Source organism: Xiphophorus couchianus, chromosome 16 (assembly GCF_001444195.1).
Source record: "Xiphophorus couchianus chromosome 16, X_couchianus-1.0, whole genome shotgun sequence".
In the NCBI taxonomy this organism is placed as follows: Eukaryota; Metazoa; Chordata; class Actinopteri; order Cyprinodontiformes; family Poeciliidae; genus Xiphophorus; species Xiphophorus couchianus.
In genome coordinates, this window is record NC_040243.1 from 1,510,119 (window position 1) to 1,526,853 (window position 16,735).

General features: G+C 36.7%; 2 protein-coding genes and 1 long non-coding RNA gene across 3 annotated transcripts in view; 1 reads left to right on the plus strand and 2 right to left on the minus strand.

Moving 5' to 3' along the window:
• Positions 1-1,791: 1,791 nt before the first annotated feature.
• Positions 1,792-4,094, minus strand: LOC114159525 (uncharacterized). The gene is made up of 3 exons (XR_003598603.1): positions 3,915-4,094; positions 3,450-3,740; positions 1,792-2,423 (listed from the first exon to the last, which is right to left on the minus strand). It is a non-coding gene; the product is annotated as an uncharacterized LOC114159525 (long non-coding RNA).
• A 2,094-nt stretch (positions 4,095-6,188) lies between these two features.
• On the minus strand, positions 6,189-6,805 carry hoatz (HOATZ cilia and flagella associated protein). The gene has a single exon (XM_028041487.1). The coding sequence runs from the start codon at positions 6,698-6,700 to the stop codon at positions 6,263-6,265; it is 438 nt and encodes a 145-aa protein (XP_027897288.1). The 5' UTR covers positions 6,701-6,805; the 3' UTR covers positions 6,189-6,262.
• Positions 6,806-8,623: 1,818 nt separating this feature from the next.
• Positions 8,624-16,735, plus strand: part of LOC114160119 (myosin-11-like) — a 29,123-nt gene continuing 21,011 nt past the window's right edge. The window contains 7 exon segments of the mRNA XM_028042549.1: positions 8,624-8,849; positions 10,629-10,926; positions 11,893-12,063; positions 13,602-13,758; positions 14,838-14,865; positions 15,907-16,006; positions 16,589-16,615. Coding sequence (XP_027898350.1) covers positions 10,762-10,926; positions 11,893-12,063; positions 13,602-13,758; positions 14,838-14,865; positions 15,907-16,006; positions 16,589-16,615 — 648 coding nt within the window. The 5' untranslated portion in view covers positions 8,624-8,849; positions 10,629-10,761.

Consider the following 16,735-nt stretch of genomic DNA (forward strand, 5'->3'; position numbering starts at 1 on the left):
CACTTTACTTCCAGATAATAACAGTCAGTGGCTTGTTTTTACCTCCTGAAGTGAACCAGGCTGAACTCTGTTCTGTTTGGGCGTCTCAGTTTGTTTCTGTTCATGTTAACAGCTGCTTTTTTTCTCACAAAATAATTACTTTAACTTAAATACAAAAATTTGTACAGAATTAAATATTTTTAATTGAGTTAAACTGACAAAATAAGCATAATTTTCAATTCAAAAACCCCTTTTTGTTGCAAAATTGTTAAATAAGTAGACATAAATAGATATATGAGCCCAACAACAAAGATATTTATCAATTTAAAACGGTTATTTAGGTAGTTTAAGCATCAGATTGGAGCAAAGTTCATCTTTCCAGAGTTTCAGGAAGCCCTGATTATAAATGGAGCTTCTTTAGAAATGTGGACTGTGAATGCTGACATTAGCATTAGCTGTTACATGTTTAGCATTGAGATGCTATTTTAGGCTAAATGGCTTTGCTCCCTCCTTTTAGTACAACTTTAACACAACAATAGTACTTTCCAGCGTCCAATGAAATCAGTTTAGAAGAAGAAATTAATCCAAACAGGGCCAAAAGAGGCGACTTCTTCCATCAGTTGTTAGCGGATGCTGCTTGTGCGTCAGATTTACCGGTGTACCGGAAACAAGCCACAAGGGTTCCGGCTCCAAACGTTTGTATTAAAACTAATTTTAAAAAATTAATTGCGTTAGTTTTAAACCCATATTACTAACAAATATAAATCAGCACATTAAGGCCCCAGCCCTAAAAAAATCTGATTTAATTTGAGGATTTCATCGATATAAAAAGTAGCCACTTTCCTTTGAAAAATCATAAATTAACTGGGAGTAACCACATATTTTGGCTCCTTTTCACTTGGACCTGATTGCTGCACTGATCTGTAGAATCAATAAATCATTTAAATTTAACCTGTTTGACAACCTGAAGTATGCTCATTTACATCATGTCTCAATCTAAAGAACAGATGAGAAACACAACAACCTGTTCAGAAAACAGATATCTATGAGATTGAAAAGGGTCATAAATCTATTAAATTAAAACTAAAAGACTTTCAAATCACAGAAAACTAAATTTTATTCACAACAGAACATAAACAGCATCTCAAATGTTGGTTCAGCGTGGTTCTTCCTGCAGTATTTCAGTTTCTTATATGGGTTTAGTGCTGCTTAAGTAAGCAAACAAAAACACACTAATTATAATCATATAGTAATAGTTACTCAGCCGACAACTTTATGCTATAATAGAAACATTTTGAAACATATTTGTGTTTTAGCCACAGAAAGACATTGAATTCAGCTGCAGTTATTATCCCATGTTGATCATTAAAGGTGGGGCTTTTTACAAGGTTACTACCAGGCATAAAACACCAGGGATCTGCCTGCTCATATTTCACCTCCCACTGAAACTCCAGCCTTCAAAAATCTCTCGACTGGCTGTGAGTTGTGTCCTTCTGGTCTGTCGTTTGTTCGCTTTTTGCTTTTTCATGCATGTTTGTTCCCTAATTACACAGCAGGCCGTCCATAAATATAACCTGAGCGAATAAAACATGTCAGAGCAGCCAGATAAATATGGGCCGCTGTTTGTAAAGTTATACACTAAAAATTTAACAGCTATATTTTTGGTTTTTTAGAAAGTCATAGAAAAAAAAGTGGGCATTAATTTTTTTAAGTTATATTTTCACCATTTTATTCAAACATTTATAAATGTCAGCATTCCACACTAAATATTTAATTCTCAAGTTAAATATTTAGTTGTCAACTAAATATTTACTTTTCAACCAAAATTCTGGTTTCAAATTAAATATTTATTTTTTAACTTAATATTTACTTCTAAACTAGCTACTCATTTTTCAAACTAAATATCTAGCTTAGTTGTTAAATATTTAATGTGAAAGCTAAAGTTTGTAAAATAAATATTTCTCTTGTGAATTAAATATTTACTCTGACATTTTTAAATGTATGAACAACGTGGTGAAAATATGTCTGAAAAGTTATTTTTTCTCTGACAGGCTAAATAAACCAAAATATTGCTGTTAATTTTTTACAGTGTAATGCGCTGGTTTGGATCTTCAGAAGAACGTTTTCTTTAAAGATAAACAAGGTTAGCAACAAGCAGTGATGAAACCCGGCGCTGGCTCTGGACGCCGCAGAGACGAGAGATTCTGGCTTTAACTGGACCGTTGCTGCGGGTTGCATCAGAACGCAACTCTTTGAAGGTCTGACTGTTGTATTATTTAAACTGATGAAAGGGGGAAAAGGGCACAAACATTATGAATGGAGATACATTAAATAAAGTCAACATCTAAAGATGGAAAAGAGTTCCCCCCCTAGAGGAGCAGAAGAGATATTTTTGAAGCTTCAGAGACGAACTCAGGTTGGTAGAAGATCAGGGTTTTCTAAGTCTGAGGATGAGAAAAAGAAACGAGCGTTAAAAGCAAATTCATGTCCTGCTGAAATAACCTTGGAGGGAAAGACGTCTTCATGTCCGAGACTCGGGTTTCTGCAGGGTTCATGTGAAAGGTTACAACCAGTATCGCCTCATAACTTATGATTTATTCATTTATTTTCTTGGAAATGCAGAAATTTAACCTATTTGTGCTGCTTTCAACTATGAAAGCTGGTCGTTTGTCAAGCTAGTTGTAGCTTCTGCACTGACAAAATAATAAAATAACAAAGCAATAATCAATCCTACTAAAAAAGATGTGATCAGTTTTGCTTCAAAGTTGATAAAATCAGCACAGCTCTGATAAAATGTTAACTCATTTTATCTTCAAAGGTTTTATTTTCCTTTGATTTAAAAACCAAACTGGGAAGTTCTAGCAGTTTGCTTCTTTTAAAACATTTACAGTCAATTTAATTCAAATGTAATCAATTGCTTCATATTTTCCTGCTTATATCAACCATAAAACCCGGACAGCAAATAAAGGTTGGAAAACAAAACAAGTTTGTGAGGCAGATGCAGCAAATCAAGTCAAGCCTCAGACCTTTAGCTGCTCACACGGAGAAGATGAAATATTTTATAATCATAAAATATAAAATCTTATAATCATATATAATATTTTATGATATTATATATGATATAATGAGTCAAAAAAAATCTATGGAAAGTCAAAATTCTGAGAAAAAACTTAGATTTCTGCACTGAGTTTAATGTCAGAATTCTCAGTTTAGATTTAGATTATTTCTTTTCGTAAATTAACAACATTACAAAACACAAAACAGAACAAAATATTATTTTGCAAGCCAATAATTTACCAAAAAATTATGCTTGCCTATCCTGTCAGTTTAAAGTTGTAATTCTGAGAAATAATAGACAAAATTCTGAGTTTAAAATCAGAACTCTGAGAGAAAAGGTCAGAGATAAAACTCATCATTTTCATGGCTCTAATCCTCTTGTATGACTGAGTTGCTTCCCTGATGTTCGCTACCTGAGGGATCGTTTCATTTAGAGCAGCCCGCCTCCAGCATGGCGGAGCTTGTCTTGAGGTGAGTCTGGATGTGGCTGCCGGTGAGGCCTGACATTTCAGGCGGACATCAGTCACCTGCTGGCGGTAAAGCTCCCTCGGCGCTCCGCCTTTCACCGGAGCGCTGACAAAGCGCAGCGAGCGGAGGAAGCAGCAACAGCTGGTGGCCAGATATTACACTGATCCTTTCCAACCCCCAGAGGGAAGAGTCTGCTGCAGGGGGAGGACCAGGATGCAGTGCGGCTGAAGGATGTGCTGAGTTCAGGGCAGGAGCAAACAGAAAATAAAATTTAAATGACAGATGCTGATCTCCTGCGCTTTGGAAGAAGTTCACTTTTACAGTAAATAACAAATGTTTCAGCGGCGGATACATAGAGGAACAGAAAGAGGATTTACTGACACCTGGTGGCCGATTTATCACACTACAACCTGGAAAATCATCCATTAAGCATCCAGCACAGTCATCCATCCATCCATCCATCCATCCATGGGGGGGCTGGTGTTGCCCTCTGATTAGGTCTCCAGTTTATCACAACATCTAAAAAACAAAATAAAATTTATTGGTTTCCCTTTATCTTTGAAACCAAATTTAATTTCCAGTTGGATTTTTTTTTTACAAGTAGAACGTAAAAATAAAATAGTTAACAAAAAACATCAACACCTCAATAACCTTTTCAGAAAACAGTTTCATATTTACTATTTCAGTGTGAAATTTTCCACCAGTTTCCAGAACAAAAACAGAAGAAAGTTCCTCTTCATGCTGAATTTACTCAGCTGTAAAATGTTTAAAGTCTTTCTTACATCTGAAACCTAATTCAGAATAACCAGGTCGCATTTTATGATTAGGATCAATAACTATTGTTTTCACTCGCCTGCCTTCGCTCACACGAGAACTTGAGATGAGGGTTAGCATCATGAGTTCTAAACTTTTCAACCACAACTGTTTCACCGGTTTCCAAAAGGTGGAGGAATCCCTTCATGGGAATTATTGATCATCTGTGAGGTCAGATGTTGGATGAGAATACCTTTCTCACAGTCTATGTTGTAATTCAACCCAAAGGTGTTTTATTGGGTTAAGATAAGGACTCTGCATTTCTTCTACTCACTGGAGTGTTTAGTAAGGAGGAAACTTTAGGACTGCACTTTCAGAGCAGGTGCCATTCTGACGTTCGCTGAGCTCCAAACGTTCTTAGAAGCAGTTTGGGTTGGATTTTATACATGAAGTGACTGGAACACCTGAATTTAATGATTCGGATAAAAACTGAGAGCATTTACAGACAGCAGGGTTTTGTGTCTGCTTAAAGCACTTCAAGCAAATTATTTGACGTTATCTTTCTGCTGACCTCATCTTATCCTATTATGGCTAGGTTTGCCTTGCTAAGCAAGCAGGATTTGAATATTTACTGCAGTTTTATTTCACCTGATGTTATGATGCAGGAAGCAAACAGATATATTCTTCCTCCACCCTTCCTTTAACATAAAATGATGATTTCATTCAGGGTGTCCAAACTTACCAGATTCTATGTATAAAAGCAACAAACCATCATGCTGACAGTCAAACACGGTGGTGGCAGTATGATGGCTTAGCGGTGTTTTGTTTCATCAGGCGCTGGTCAACTTGTCAAATTGACAGAATCATAAATTTGGTCTCCATCAGAAAATCCAATCTAAATCAATGATAGAATGTGTTAACTTTTCTGACTTCTTATAGAAGTTAGCTGTGCTACAGTGCTAGTGCTAGTTTGTGAATAAGACAACAATAAGCAGAAATTTAGATACTATTTTCTGTTTATCTTTGTCTTTTCCGGGTCACTATTACCGGTCTAGTTGGAGATTCTGTACATCTTGTAAACAAAGTTATTCATACTTAATGTTGACGTATTCTTGCTTTTCTAACTTCCATTTGCAGCTAGCTATGCTGTGTGGTGAAACTCTGCCTCCATAAAAAAACATTTGGCCCTTGCAGATTTCTTTAGTTTTTGCTATTTTGATACTGTTGATTGTTTCAGATCAGTTTTGCTTTGGTTCAAATTCAGTTGCCACACCCAGGCCAGATTATGGGTTCACCTATAGAAACAAATCACTAAAACAGAACCTATCTGACAGCATGAAGTAGGCTATATGAAATTAAAATCATTCCCTGATCTGAAGTAACTTATGAACAGACAAAGTCATTGCTAACTATAGACATGGTACTTATTGTATCTGTAGGGGGTAAATCCTTTATCACACAGTGGTTGGTTTGGACCTTTTTCTCCTTTACTAGATTAAATTATTTGAGAACAGCTTTTTGTGTTTACTAAGGTTGTATTCTTCTTAGATTTAAAAGCATATTATTTTTTCTGTTTTTATTTGTAGATGTTTTGCATTTAGTTTTGTCCTCTGTGCTGCTAACAGGATGCGTCCCGGCCTGTAACGGTTAACTGTTGCAGTTACCAGCTAGCTAGAATAGCTACTACATCAACGAAAAGGACAAGTTACGATTTGATTTTTTTGCTCTTTTTACTTCAAAACAAATCCATTTTGTTGATTAAATATATTTAGAGGGATATAATTAAGCCACCTACTATCTTTAGGAATGTTACAGCTACGCTAGCATTTTGTTAGCATGTTGGTAACGGTTTTTAACGGTGACCAGGAGAGGGAGCGCTAAACCCGTCGTCTCCAAAACTCGTCACTAACAAAAAATTAAAAGCTAAAATGTCAACTTCAACCATCCCATTACAGTTGGGTGGTTCATTTATTTAGTCACATTTTTTTTTTTTTTATAAATTTGTTTAGGGAAGCTGTCTGACCAGCTCCTTGTCCAGCTCGATCTCCGGGTCTGGTGGTTCCACCACCTCCTTCTTCGGTTTAACGGCCGCGGACAGGTGCTCCTTCTGGATCCTCTGCTGCCTCTGTCTCCCCAGCAGCGCCATGACCTCCTTCCTCTGGTCGGCCATGGCCTGGTACCGCCGCCGCTCGTCCTCTTTCTGCCGTTCACTGCACACGGTGAGTGGGACCGGATTTGCAACATTGGAGGTTCCGCGGCGCCTCGGACGCGCCACCGGTAGCCGTTGGCGGATGTCTGCCGATGCTAACCGGGATTCCAGCGGCGGAAGAAGGGTCATGGATTTCCAGAGCTGCCGGGCGTGGGACCCATCATCCGCGGAAGAGCCTTCAAATACCGTCAAAAGGTCGTCAGCTTGTCCCTCTTGCGCATTTTGTTGTGGCATTTTACTTCACCAAGTTTTATTTCCAAATCACACGTCCAAAACTCCTCAGTTGTTTACATTAGTCACCATGGAAACGAGCCGTGACACGGGGAGAATAGTGGTTGTCAAAATAAAAGTCGATGAAGAATAATACAGGAATTTTGATATGTTGTATGGAAGCCTATTAGGGCCATCTGAAAAAAATAATCAAAGAAGTTTAAAATAATTAAACTTCAAAAATCCTCATAATTATGAGTTTGAAAGTCATATCACGTTAATATTCAGAATTATGATTTTGTATCAAAATATCTTGGTTTGTAAATTATAACTAAGGCTTTAAAATGTACAGTTTGGACAGGGAGTCGGATATTTATGACTTCCTGTCTACAAAGCCTATGAAGAATAGTGCAATAAATGTTATATGATTGAATCATTTGTATTAATATTACAAATATCTTTATATTATTGTAGAAGATTAGGGACACTAAAATATTTACTTTAATCTTAGAATTCAGTTTTTTGTTTCTCAGAATTCCAACTTTAATCTTGAAACTTTCATCAGTATAAAATTCACAATTATATATATTTTTAAAGTAAATTCTTAGTTTGTATCTTATAATTAAGAGTTGAAAGTTAAAATATGGATGGTAAGTTCCACATTTATCACTTTCTATCCTTAGGAAATTAGGTTGTGGTTGACAAAAATTTTAAAAATAAAAATTGCAGCAGCAGGAGTACTATCTTATAAAAACTATCGAAAACCACCTCACCTGTGAAACGAAATCCAAATAATTTCAACTTTAAACATCAGATTATCACCTTAGATTAGAGCCTTCATGTCAGATTACTTTGAAGCATCAGTAATAAAAATGTAAATGTTGTTCCAGAAGTTTCACCCTGTCCAGGTGAAACTTATTTCACCTAAACATTGATGCATCAGTCCAGTCTAGGGTTACAATTTGTGTTTTTCATTATAGTTTAGTTTTATTTCATTGTGACTTTTTGTTTGTGTAACTCAGTTAGTCTTAATTATTTTTTTAAGATGTTTGCTAGGTTTAGTTTTTTATTAGTTATAGTAGTAGTTTTATTTTTAATTTCTAGGTGCAGAATTCAAAACGGTCAAAGTGTTGTGATTATGTTTACATCGTGTGGGTGATGAAAACTCAACAGAAGATACAATTTTCCAAAAATGTGTTCAGTTATTGTTGAACAACCAACCGTCTTCTCCCAACGTTTCCTGTCACCGTTTCCCAGACCAGTGGAAGTGGATCACCTTAATTTGCAGACAGATGACGTAAACTGCTTGTGTGGAGAAAAAAGTCAATTTCACATCAATTTGAAAGGCTATAAAATGAATTCATAACAAAGAATATTATATCTATGATTTCATTATATTTAAGCTAGCTTTATAAGCGCAATATAGTCCCAGTTAGTCCCAGTTTTTTATTTATTACCGTTTACGGTGACACTTTATATGACGGGTTGTCAGTAATACTTTTATAACAAATTTATGTCAAATCATGATTTCTTGGTTAATGTCAAGTTGTCATAACGAAGACATTTTGAATAATGTCAACTTTGTATTAATAGTGTCATGATTTACTGAAAGTCATAAATATTCATGAAGACTTACTCATGTTTATGACGGTGTCATGTCAGTCTTATTCACAACCCGTCAAATAAAGTGTTACCCAGTTTACTAAAATGTTCTCTGTTCTCTGTTCCCTTTTTTGTTAGTTTTAGTTAACAATAATTACCTGCCCTCTGTCAGTATTTGGTGCAGAAAGTGATATTCAGCATTTTAGAGAGAATTATGAAAGTTACAGAGGAAAAAAGAATCAGGACTGGAAGCTGTTTTACTCTCAGAAGTTTGGGAATAAAACTCTAAAAGTGTGATAAAAGTGTTTATTGGCGATAATTCGCCGTTGGTCCAGAGAGAGGAGCAGGAAAAGCTGAATGTGGGCAGATAGAAGCAGATTTTGCTCGATGGCGATCCACCAGCTGTGGGAAGAAGGCGGTGGTGGCGCACCGCTCCACCCAGGTGTCGCTGAGAGGAGGAGGAAGAGCAGCATCATCATCATCTGCATCACCTCTTTCACCTGACATGATCTTCTCATTTCCCTGGAGTTCAGGCAGCAGCATCCTGCACTGAGGACTGAAGCACAGAGCCGTAAGTAAAAACAGCATGAAGCTAACTCTCTGCTTCTATTCTGATTCACTTATTTCAATAGTAAAGTTATGATTGTGCAAGCCAAAGAAATGCAGTAAAGGCAGCGGAAAGTTTATCTTCTATTAGATTTTTTAAATTAAATTTTGTTTAAAATGAATAAAAAAGCAGTCAGTTTTTCTTGGTTAGAGTCTTTATGGGAGATAAAATCCACATTAAAGACGCTGCATTTATTCTTGCTCGCTGTGCGGCTGCTGCCACACATGAGTACAACCTGACATGTCACCATTTTGGTGTAAACGCCAAGCTTGGCTGGACTCAGGAGCCGCTGCACCTTATAAGGTGAAATGCCAGATAAATTTCTTCTCTGCATCCCAGTTGGGGCTACTAGGCTACCAGGAGCAGCAGGTTAGCCAAACATGGGCATTCCAGCATGGCAGCTCTGCTGTTTGACTATCTGTGTGCTGCTTTTCATGTTTTATTACCTGCTGTTCAATGGGAGGTCAGAGAAGCACTGTGACCTGCAGCTCAGGATAAGTGAGTAAGTAGCTCAATGCAAAGCCGGGGAAAAGTTCCCAGGTTGTTATCAGCAGCAGCAATAAGTGGGGCAGTTCGCTGAAACCAGGTGGATCTGTTGGCATGCAGCAGGTTGGAGTCAGAAATGATGAGCTGATGTTTTATTTAAGAGTTTTTCTGTGTTTAATCAGGTTTTATAAAACCCTATAGTTACAAGAAAAGCTTCAGAAGTTTTGATGTTTGCATCTTATTTTTATAAAATGTTTGTATCCCTATATGAAAAATATCTAACTTCCTGTTTGAATTACTTAATTTGAGTTTTTGGTGTCACTTTGATAACTTTTCTGTTATTTTCTTTGTTAAGCACTGGGCCTGTCGCAATAAGTCAATTAATCGCATGATAAATTAAAGTGAGCTCAATAGTTTAAATTTCCATGATTTATTGTTTTTATATTTCTACCAAAAACTGGATGATAAAAGTTTCCAGTCTGCTTGTTTTTGAAGGACAATTTTGTTTACGGAGACTTTATAATTCATTTTATTTGTTGTTTCTGTTGTTTTGTTTTTTATTTTGGATATTTAAAATGTCGTCCAGTTTCAGTGTTAAATGTTTATTAGAATTTTAAGTTTATTGACCTTTGATAAAGAGTTCCTGCATTATTATGCCATTACCATTATATTATGTGGAAATTGTCTCAAAACAACAATATTATTGTTTATCGCAATAAAGTCTGTTATTGTGACTGGCCTATAAAGATGTATTATGGTATAATAGTCTATAAAGCTGGTGGATAAAAATATTAATTTTACTCATAAGAACATTCTTGAACTTTCTGTTCTCAGATTAATCTCTACAGTATTTTCTTATTCAGTAAATTTGAATTTTATTGAAAAGTGAATTAACTTCAGCAGCACATTAAACACATTATATGGATTAATTCTGATTTTTCAAGCTTTGCACTGCAAAAACACACAATTTTGCCAAGTATTTTTTGTCTATTTTAATACACTTGAAATAAGACAAATTAACTTTCAAATCATTTTTAGCAAGATATAGAAGCTTGTTTTAAGTTAATAATTTCTTAATATTGATGAAAAAGTGCTAGTTCCATTGGCAGATTATTTCACTTATAACAAAACATTTTTCTCATGTTATAAGTGACGTAATCTGCCAGAGTTTTTAATAAAAATTAAGGAATTTTTTTACTGTCTGCCTAAGTTCTCAAATTTACTAAATGTGTTGATGTTTTACTCCTGTGACATCAGCAAGTCAAAGGTCAAGCAGTTAGAGGAACCATCAACCCCAACCACTGCTCTAGAAACCGACACCAACCCCAACATCAGCTCCTCCACCTCTGAATCTCCAGTAAAGGCCGCCGCCTCCACCAACCCTGCCAACATGGCCGACCTCTCTACGGACGACAGCAAGTTCCTCTTCCTGGAAAACGACTTCCGTAACAGCGGCGTGGCCCAGGCCGACTGGGCGGCCAAGAAGATGGTGTGGGTCCCATCAGAGAGAGAGGGATTCGAACCTGCAAGCATCAAGGAGGAGAAGGGAGAACAGGTGCAGATTATTTACACTATTATTGACCTCCTTGGCATTCCTCAGTGATCACTCCCTGTCTTTTTAGTTTGTCTACATCCTTACTCTTGACCAGGTTCTGAAGAACCGTGATGATTATGCAGAAAACATAAACTGGTAAAGCTGCCTTGCTATTCTAATAGTCTGACCAGAATTGATCAATTATAAATTTAAAGGTTTTGGGAGATATTCTGCATGGAAAAACCTCTTTTTGTTATAATTAAGGTTGTTTCATTAAATAAAACCAACCATGTTTTTAGATTAACATTTGCCAAACATTCAGTTGGTTGAATCTAGAGTAAAATAATAAAATCAGTCCTCCTTTTCTAAGCCCATCTGAATTATTGATAGATTATCTTCTGTTCTTGATTCTTTCTCAATTGTTTAGATTTACGTATAAAATTTACCAGATAAATTGTGATGCACATGCAGCACTGCATCAACACGTTTCAGTTAAAATGCCTTAGTTCACTTTAAATAAGACAAAACTAGCTTGCAAGTAGCTTTTCATCACAATATAGGAGATTATTTAATAAAAATTATTCCTTAATATTGATTAGAAAGAACAAGTTCTATTGGCAGATTATTTCACTTATAACAAAAACATTTTTTCCATGTTATAAGTGAAACAATATGCCAATATTGGTACTTTTTCATCAATATAAAGGATTTATTTACTTAAACTGAGCACAAATATGTTGCTGAAAAGTTATTAGTAAGTTAGCTTTGTCTTATTTTAACAGTTTTAACTGTTTTTTTTCTTATTTTAACAGGATATCGGCACTGAAACTAGACCAGCAATACTTTGTAATATTTTTTCTACTGTTTGATTAAACTCTGCCACCTACTGATGAAACCAGGATAAAGTTTTATCTTGTTTCTCGTGGACCAGAGACGTGAACAGAGTGTCTCTCTGTGAGTTTGGTCTGTTTTCTCCGGGTCCTCCAGGTTCTGGTGGAGCTCTCCAACGGACAGAAGGTGACAGTGAACAAAGATGACATCCAGAAGATGAACCCGCCCAAGTTCAGCAAGGTGGAGGACATGGCTGCGCTCACGTTCCTCAATGAAGCGTCGGTCCTGCACAACCTGAGAGAGAGATACTTCTCCAGCCTGATCTACGTGAGAAACGCCGCCATCTTATATCTTGTTTCGGTGTTTCATATTCAACCTATAGTTCCTACACACTGTATCAGGTGATACTGTAAAATATTGATCTACATTTTCTTTTTCTAATCTGTACTAATAGCATGCTAACGCTAATTTGGCTTAACGGTTGAGCAGTTAAGTCCTACGGCTAGTTTTCACGTTAGCATGCTAATGTTAGCCTGCATACCATTTTCCTCAGAAAACTGGATCTCAGATGTTTAAATTGCTAAATGTTGTGACCAGGCTAGCTACTACTAGCATTACCAGCCGATTGCAAAGTACTTCTCTACATTGTTTGGATTCAAACACCACAGCTTTTTTGAAGAATTTATGTACTTATTCTTGATCAACGTTTTGGATGACAACTTTCCACTTCTATTTTAGTGACAGTATATTTAAGTACAAATTTTGATTAGTCTACCCGTTTTTGTGTTTCTGCTAAAACCTCAGTCGGTCATGGAAGATGGCCGCTTGTACTGTGCAGGGTTCAGATTCTGGTTCTGGTTCTGCTGGAGGTTTCTTCCTGTTAAAGGGGAGTTTTTCCTCTACTGTCCCCACATGCATGCTTGGTATAAGGGATTGCTGTAAAGTCAACATCAACGCAAGTGACTGTTTCCTGTTGCTACGTCCAGCAGCATGCAGTCTGCTGGGTTTCATTAGACTGAAAAACCTCATTTTAATAACAAATTGAGCTGAATGCGATGCTAGTGCCTCAAGTCGACATTTGTTGTGAATAAACACTGCATAAATAACAGAATTAAATTTAATGGCAGCCATATTGGATCTTTAGGTTTGGGTTGGTGCAGAATCTCAGTTTTCTCTTAAATGCAACATCCGCTGGTTTTTTTTGTTAATATTTCCATCTTGAAAATGACGTCATTACAGCTTTGTTAGCATGCTAAAAGTGAAGTTAGCGATTGTTTACTTAAAAGCCCTTCTAGGCATTGCAAATTAGTCACTGCTATAAAAACATGTTTATTGTTTATACTTGTCTTTTCCTATCAAATGAATAAATTAAAAGGTTAGCAATGCTAAAGTAACATCAGTTCTCACTTTAACATTCACAGTTTTTGGGTTAATCTTTTACTTCCAGAGTGGAACAGACCAAAACTTTATTAAAACTATAAATGTTAAAGTCACTAGAAACGTTATAGCCATAAAAAGCAGTGAAGTTCAGTTTTAATCCAGATTTAAGTCTCAAGGATTGGCTGCTATGTTTTCTTTCTGGACTGAGGATTTTCTGGCAGATTCAACAGCTAATGCTTTGTTTTTCCTTTTCAGTTTATAAAAATCCTGTAAAAAATACAGTCAGACATCTGTAGGTCCTTGTTGGAAAACTAACAAGGTGAACAGAAACAGGAGTGATAATCCTGTGTTTATCCATCCTGTGTCAGTGATTAAAATACTTTCCAGGTCATATTTAGACAAGCAGGAGAATATTTTAATATAATGCAGGTAAAAAAGTGACTTTATCCTTGTTGTAAAGTAACTGTGGCTACTTTCCTCCCCAGACGTACTCAGGTCTGTTCTGTGTGGTGGTGAATCCCTACAAAATGCTGCCAATATACTCAGAAAAGATCATCGAGATGTACAAGGGCAAGAAACGCCACGAGGTGCCGCCGCACATCTACTCCATCACGGACAACGCCTACAGGAACATGCTGCAGGGTAAGCCCTGACTCCAGAAACATTTCTGTTTAAAAAAATCTCCTTTTGTCCTAATTATTGGAAAGTTTCTGTTCCATAATATTTTCTTGAAAGTATTTATATTTATATACAATATTCTTACCAACGTTTACTGGAATTTTGACCCATTCTTTTGAATTTTAGTTTCACCAGAACTCAAAACATGATGTTTATGTCTCTGTTGGAGTGATGGCTTCTTCATTGCTGCGTGGCATTTCAGGACATGTTGCTGCAGGAGTCATTCTCACAGTGTGTTTTGCTTTTTAATAAAAAAATTACATTTTTTGTAAAAGCCACCAGAAAAGACCAAGTTTTGACGTGAAGTTGGTAAACTGGCATCGGTATAAAAAGGTTAAATTTCAGAGTTTAACAAGAAAAGTAAAAATGCAATGTAGTTGAAGCTAAAACACAAAGTTTTACAAAGTATTTTTTGACCAGTTTCTAGTGCAAATATCTTAATGCACTTGATAAAAGACAAAACTAACTAAAAGTCACTTTTCAGCAAGATATAGGACCTTGTTTTAAGGCAATAATTCCTTATTATTGATTAAAAACCACTAGCGCTCCATTGGCAGATTATTTTACTTATAACAAGACATTTAGTTTTTTTGATATTATAAATGGATCTAGTACTTTTTCATCAATATTAAGGAATTATTGATTCTAAACAAGCTTCTATGTTTTCTATGCACTAGAAACTGCACAGAAACACTTGGTAAGGTTTTTGATCATTTTGCCTGTAGGGGCCTCCATACACCTGTGAATATGTAAAATCCTGATCTTCAGTGTTTGAGTTTGTTTATGAACACTGGAGTTATTCGTGACAGAACATCTTCTAGCAGACGAGCTGAGCGTCCAGATGAGCGAGGAGACTGAAGCCTCGGAGCGTGCCGACCTCAAACTACCTCCTAACTTTCCATTCAGCCCCAGAACGGCCATACATGGAGCAGTCGGCCCAGATCGCAGCGACAGAACCACCTGCTAAATTTAGATCAGAACTAAAAGAGGTCCGCCTCAGATTTTAGCTAAACTTCACTGATTCCCTCTCTGTCTCTCCACAGATCGTGAGGATCAGTCGATTCTCTGCACGTGAGTCAAAACACGCCACAAACCGTCACTTTCAGGAGGAAAGGAAGAGCTTACCCTTTAATTTAAATGTTTTTTAATCCTGCTTGTCATGAAACTATATATAGGGCTGTCCTAATAAGCAATAAATCAATCAGTCGCATGATTTATCGTTTCTCTTTTTCTACCAAAAACTGGATGGTAAAAGTCTTCAGTCTGGTGTTTTGTTTCAACTAGACCTTTTTTGAAGGACAATTTTGTTTCCAGAGACTTCATAATTCATTTTATTTGTTGTTTCTGTTGTTTTGTTTATTTATTTTTGATATTTAAAATGTCGTCCAGTTCCAGTGTTAAATATGTCGACTAGAATTTAAAGTATATTGATCTTAGAGAATGTTTTATGTCGTTATCATTTCAATCTGGAGAGACTCAGACGGAGATAAGAAGACAATTAGAAGAGTTTATTGACAAACAGAATTTAAAGTCTTTGGCGCTCGGGCCCTGGCTGGGGATAACGGTTATCGCAGCGTTAGCGATAGGCTTCAGATGAGCATCCCCGATGCTGTTAGGAACGTCGTCCCCCAGGGCCCGGCACTGGTGGTGGAGGTTGAAGAAGGGTGCGGGCCTCAGGACCGGGCGAATGGAGGAGAAGGGGTGGTGGTGGGTTGAGCTCGGCTGGAGAGCGAAGGACACGATGAATGAAGGTCCTTATCAGCTGGGACTTGGTCGATGATTGGACGTGACGTGGCTTGGTCCGGCATTGATAGGTCAACGATTGTGGGCAGGTCGCTTCAATTAACGGGTCCCGGTGGGGATAAAAGAGTCTTCCAGTTTGAATTTGCGCCTAGGCTTCATTACATTAATTTATAATGGTTTCAAAACAACATTATCGTTTATCGCACTAACTTCTGCCAGAATTTATCATCCAACAAAATGTGTTCAGAAAAGAGAAACAAACATGCGCGAACTTGGAAAAGAAAGGTTTTTTTTGCAAAAAAGAAATGAGGATGAACAAATAATCGGAGTTGTGCTGCTTCTTAAAAAGTGAAATATTTTTCCAAATAGTGGCGAGTCCGGAGCCGGCAAAACAGAAAACACCAAGAAGGTGATTCAGTACCTGGCTGTCGTTGCCTCGTCACATAAAGGGAAGAAAGACGTCAACCCTGTGAGTAGAAGTTACAGAAGAAACGCTCAGAGAGAAAATTCATTTTAAAAAGCACAGATTCCTGCAGATTCTTTGAGTTTTATTTGTAAAATTGTTTTTTTGGTTTTAGATTTCCTGTTCATTTATTTTCAGTTTTTCTTCAGTTTTATAATTTTTTCTCAGTTAAAATGTTTTTTTAAATTTTTAATTTTTCAGTTCCAATTTTTTCAGTTTTAAAATTATTTCTCAATTTCATATTTTTTGTTTTAAAGTGGTTTGAATAAAATGGGAGGCTTTTTTCCAGTTCTGAAATTATTTTTTAGTTTTAAATTTTTATTTGCTCAAACCTTGTGGCCCTAATTTAGCTCCATAGATCCTGGCTTGGAGCTGGCCTGTTTTTCCCAGCATGTTTAGCATACGGGTCCAAAAACAGGCGTGTTAGATTCACGGTCATCTATAAATCGCTCTTTGTTAAATTCTCACTCTACCACGATGCGTTTCATGTCCCAACGTTTTCTGACTGAAATCCACCTTCAGATTTTCTCCTTTGTTCTGTGAAAACATGAATCCGTAATAAAGCATATATTTTACTGTATGTGACAGGAATCAGTTGCTGCAGCTGTGGCCAAGGTGAGAACAGACTGATGCTGTTTTCTTCCTCCTGCTGGGGCTTTTGGTTTCCTTCTGCATCTTTCTGAATGAGAAATTATGACAAAAACAAACAAGTTAGAGTTCATATTAGCTCATAAA

Bases quoted from the DNA above. Each gene is read 5' to 3' on its own strand.
- hoatz (XM_028041487.1), bottom strand. From the start codon at position 6,700: ATGCCACAACAAAATGCGCAAGAGGGACAAGCTGACGACCTTTTGACG.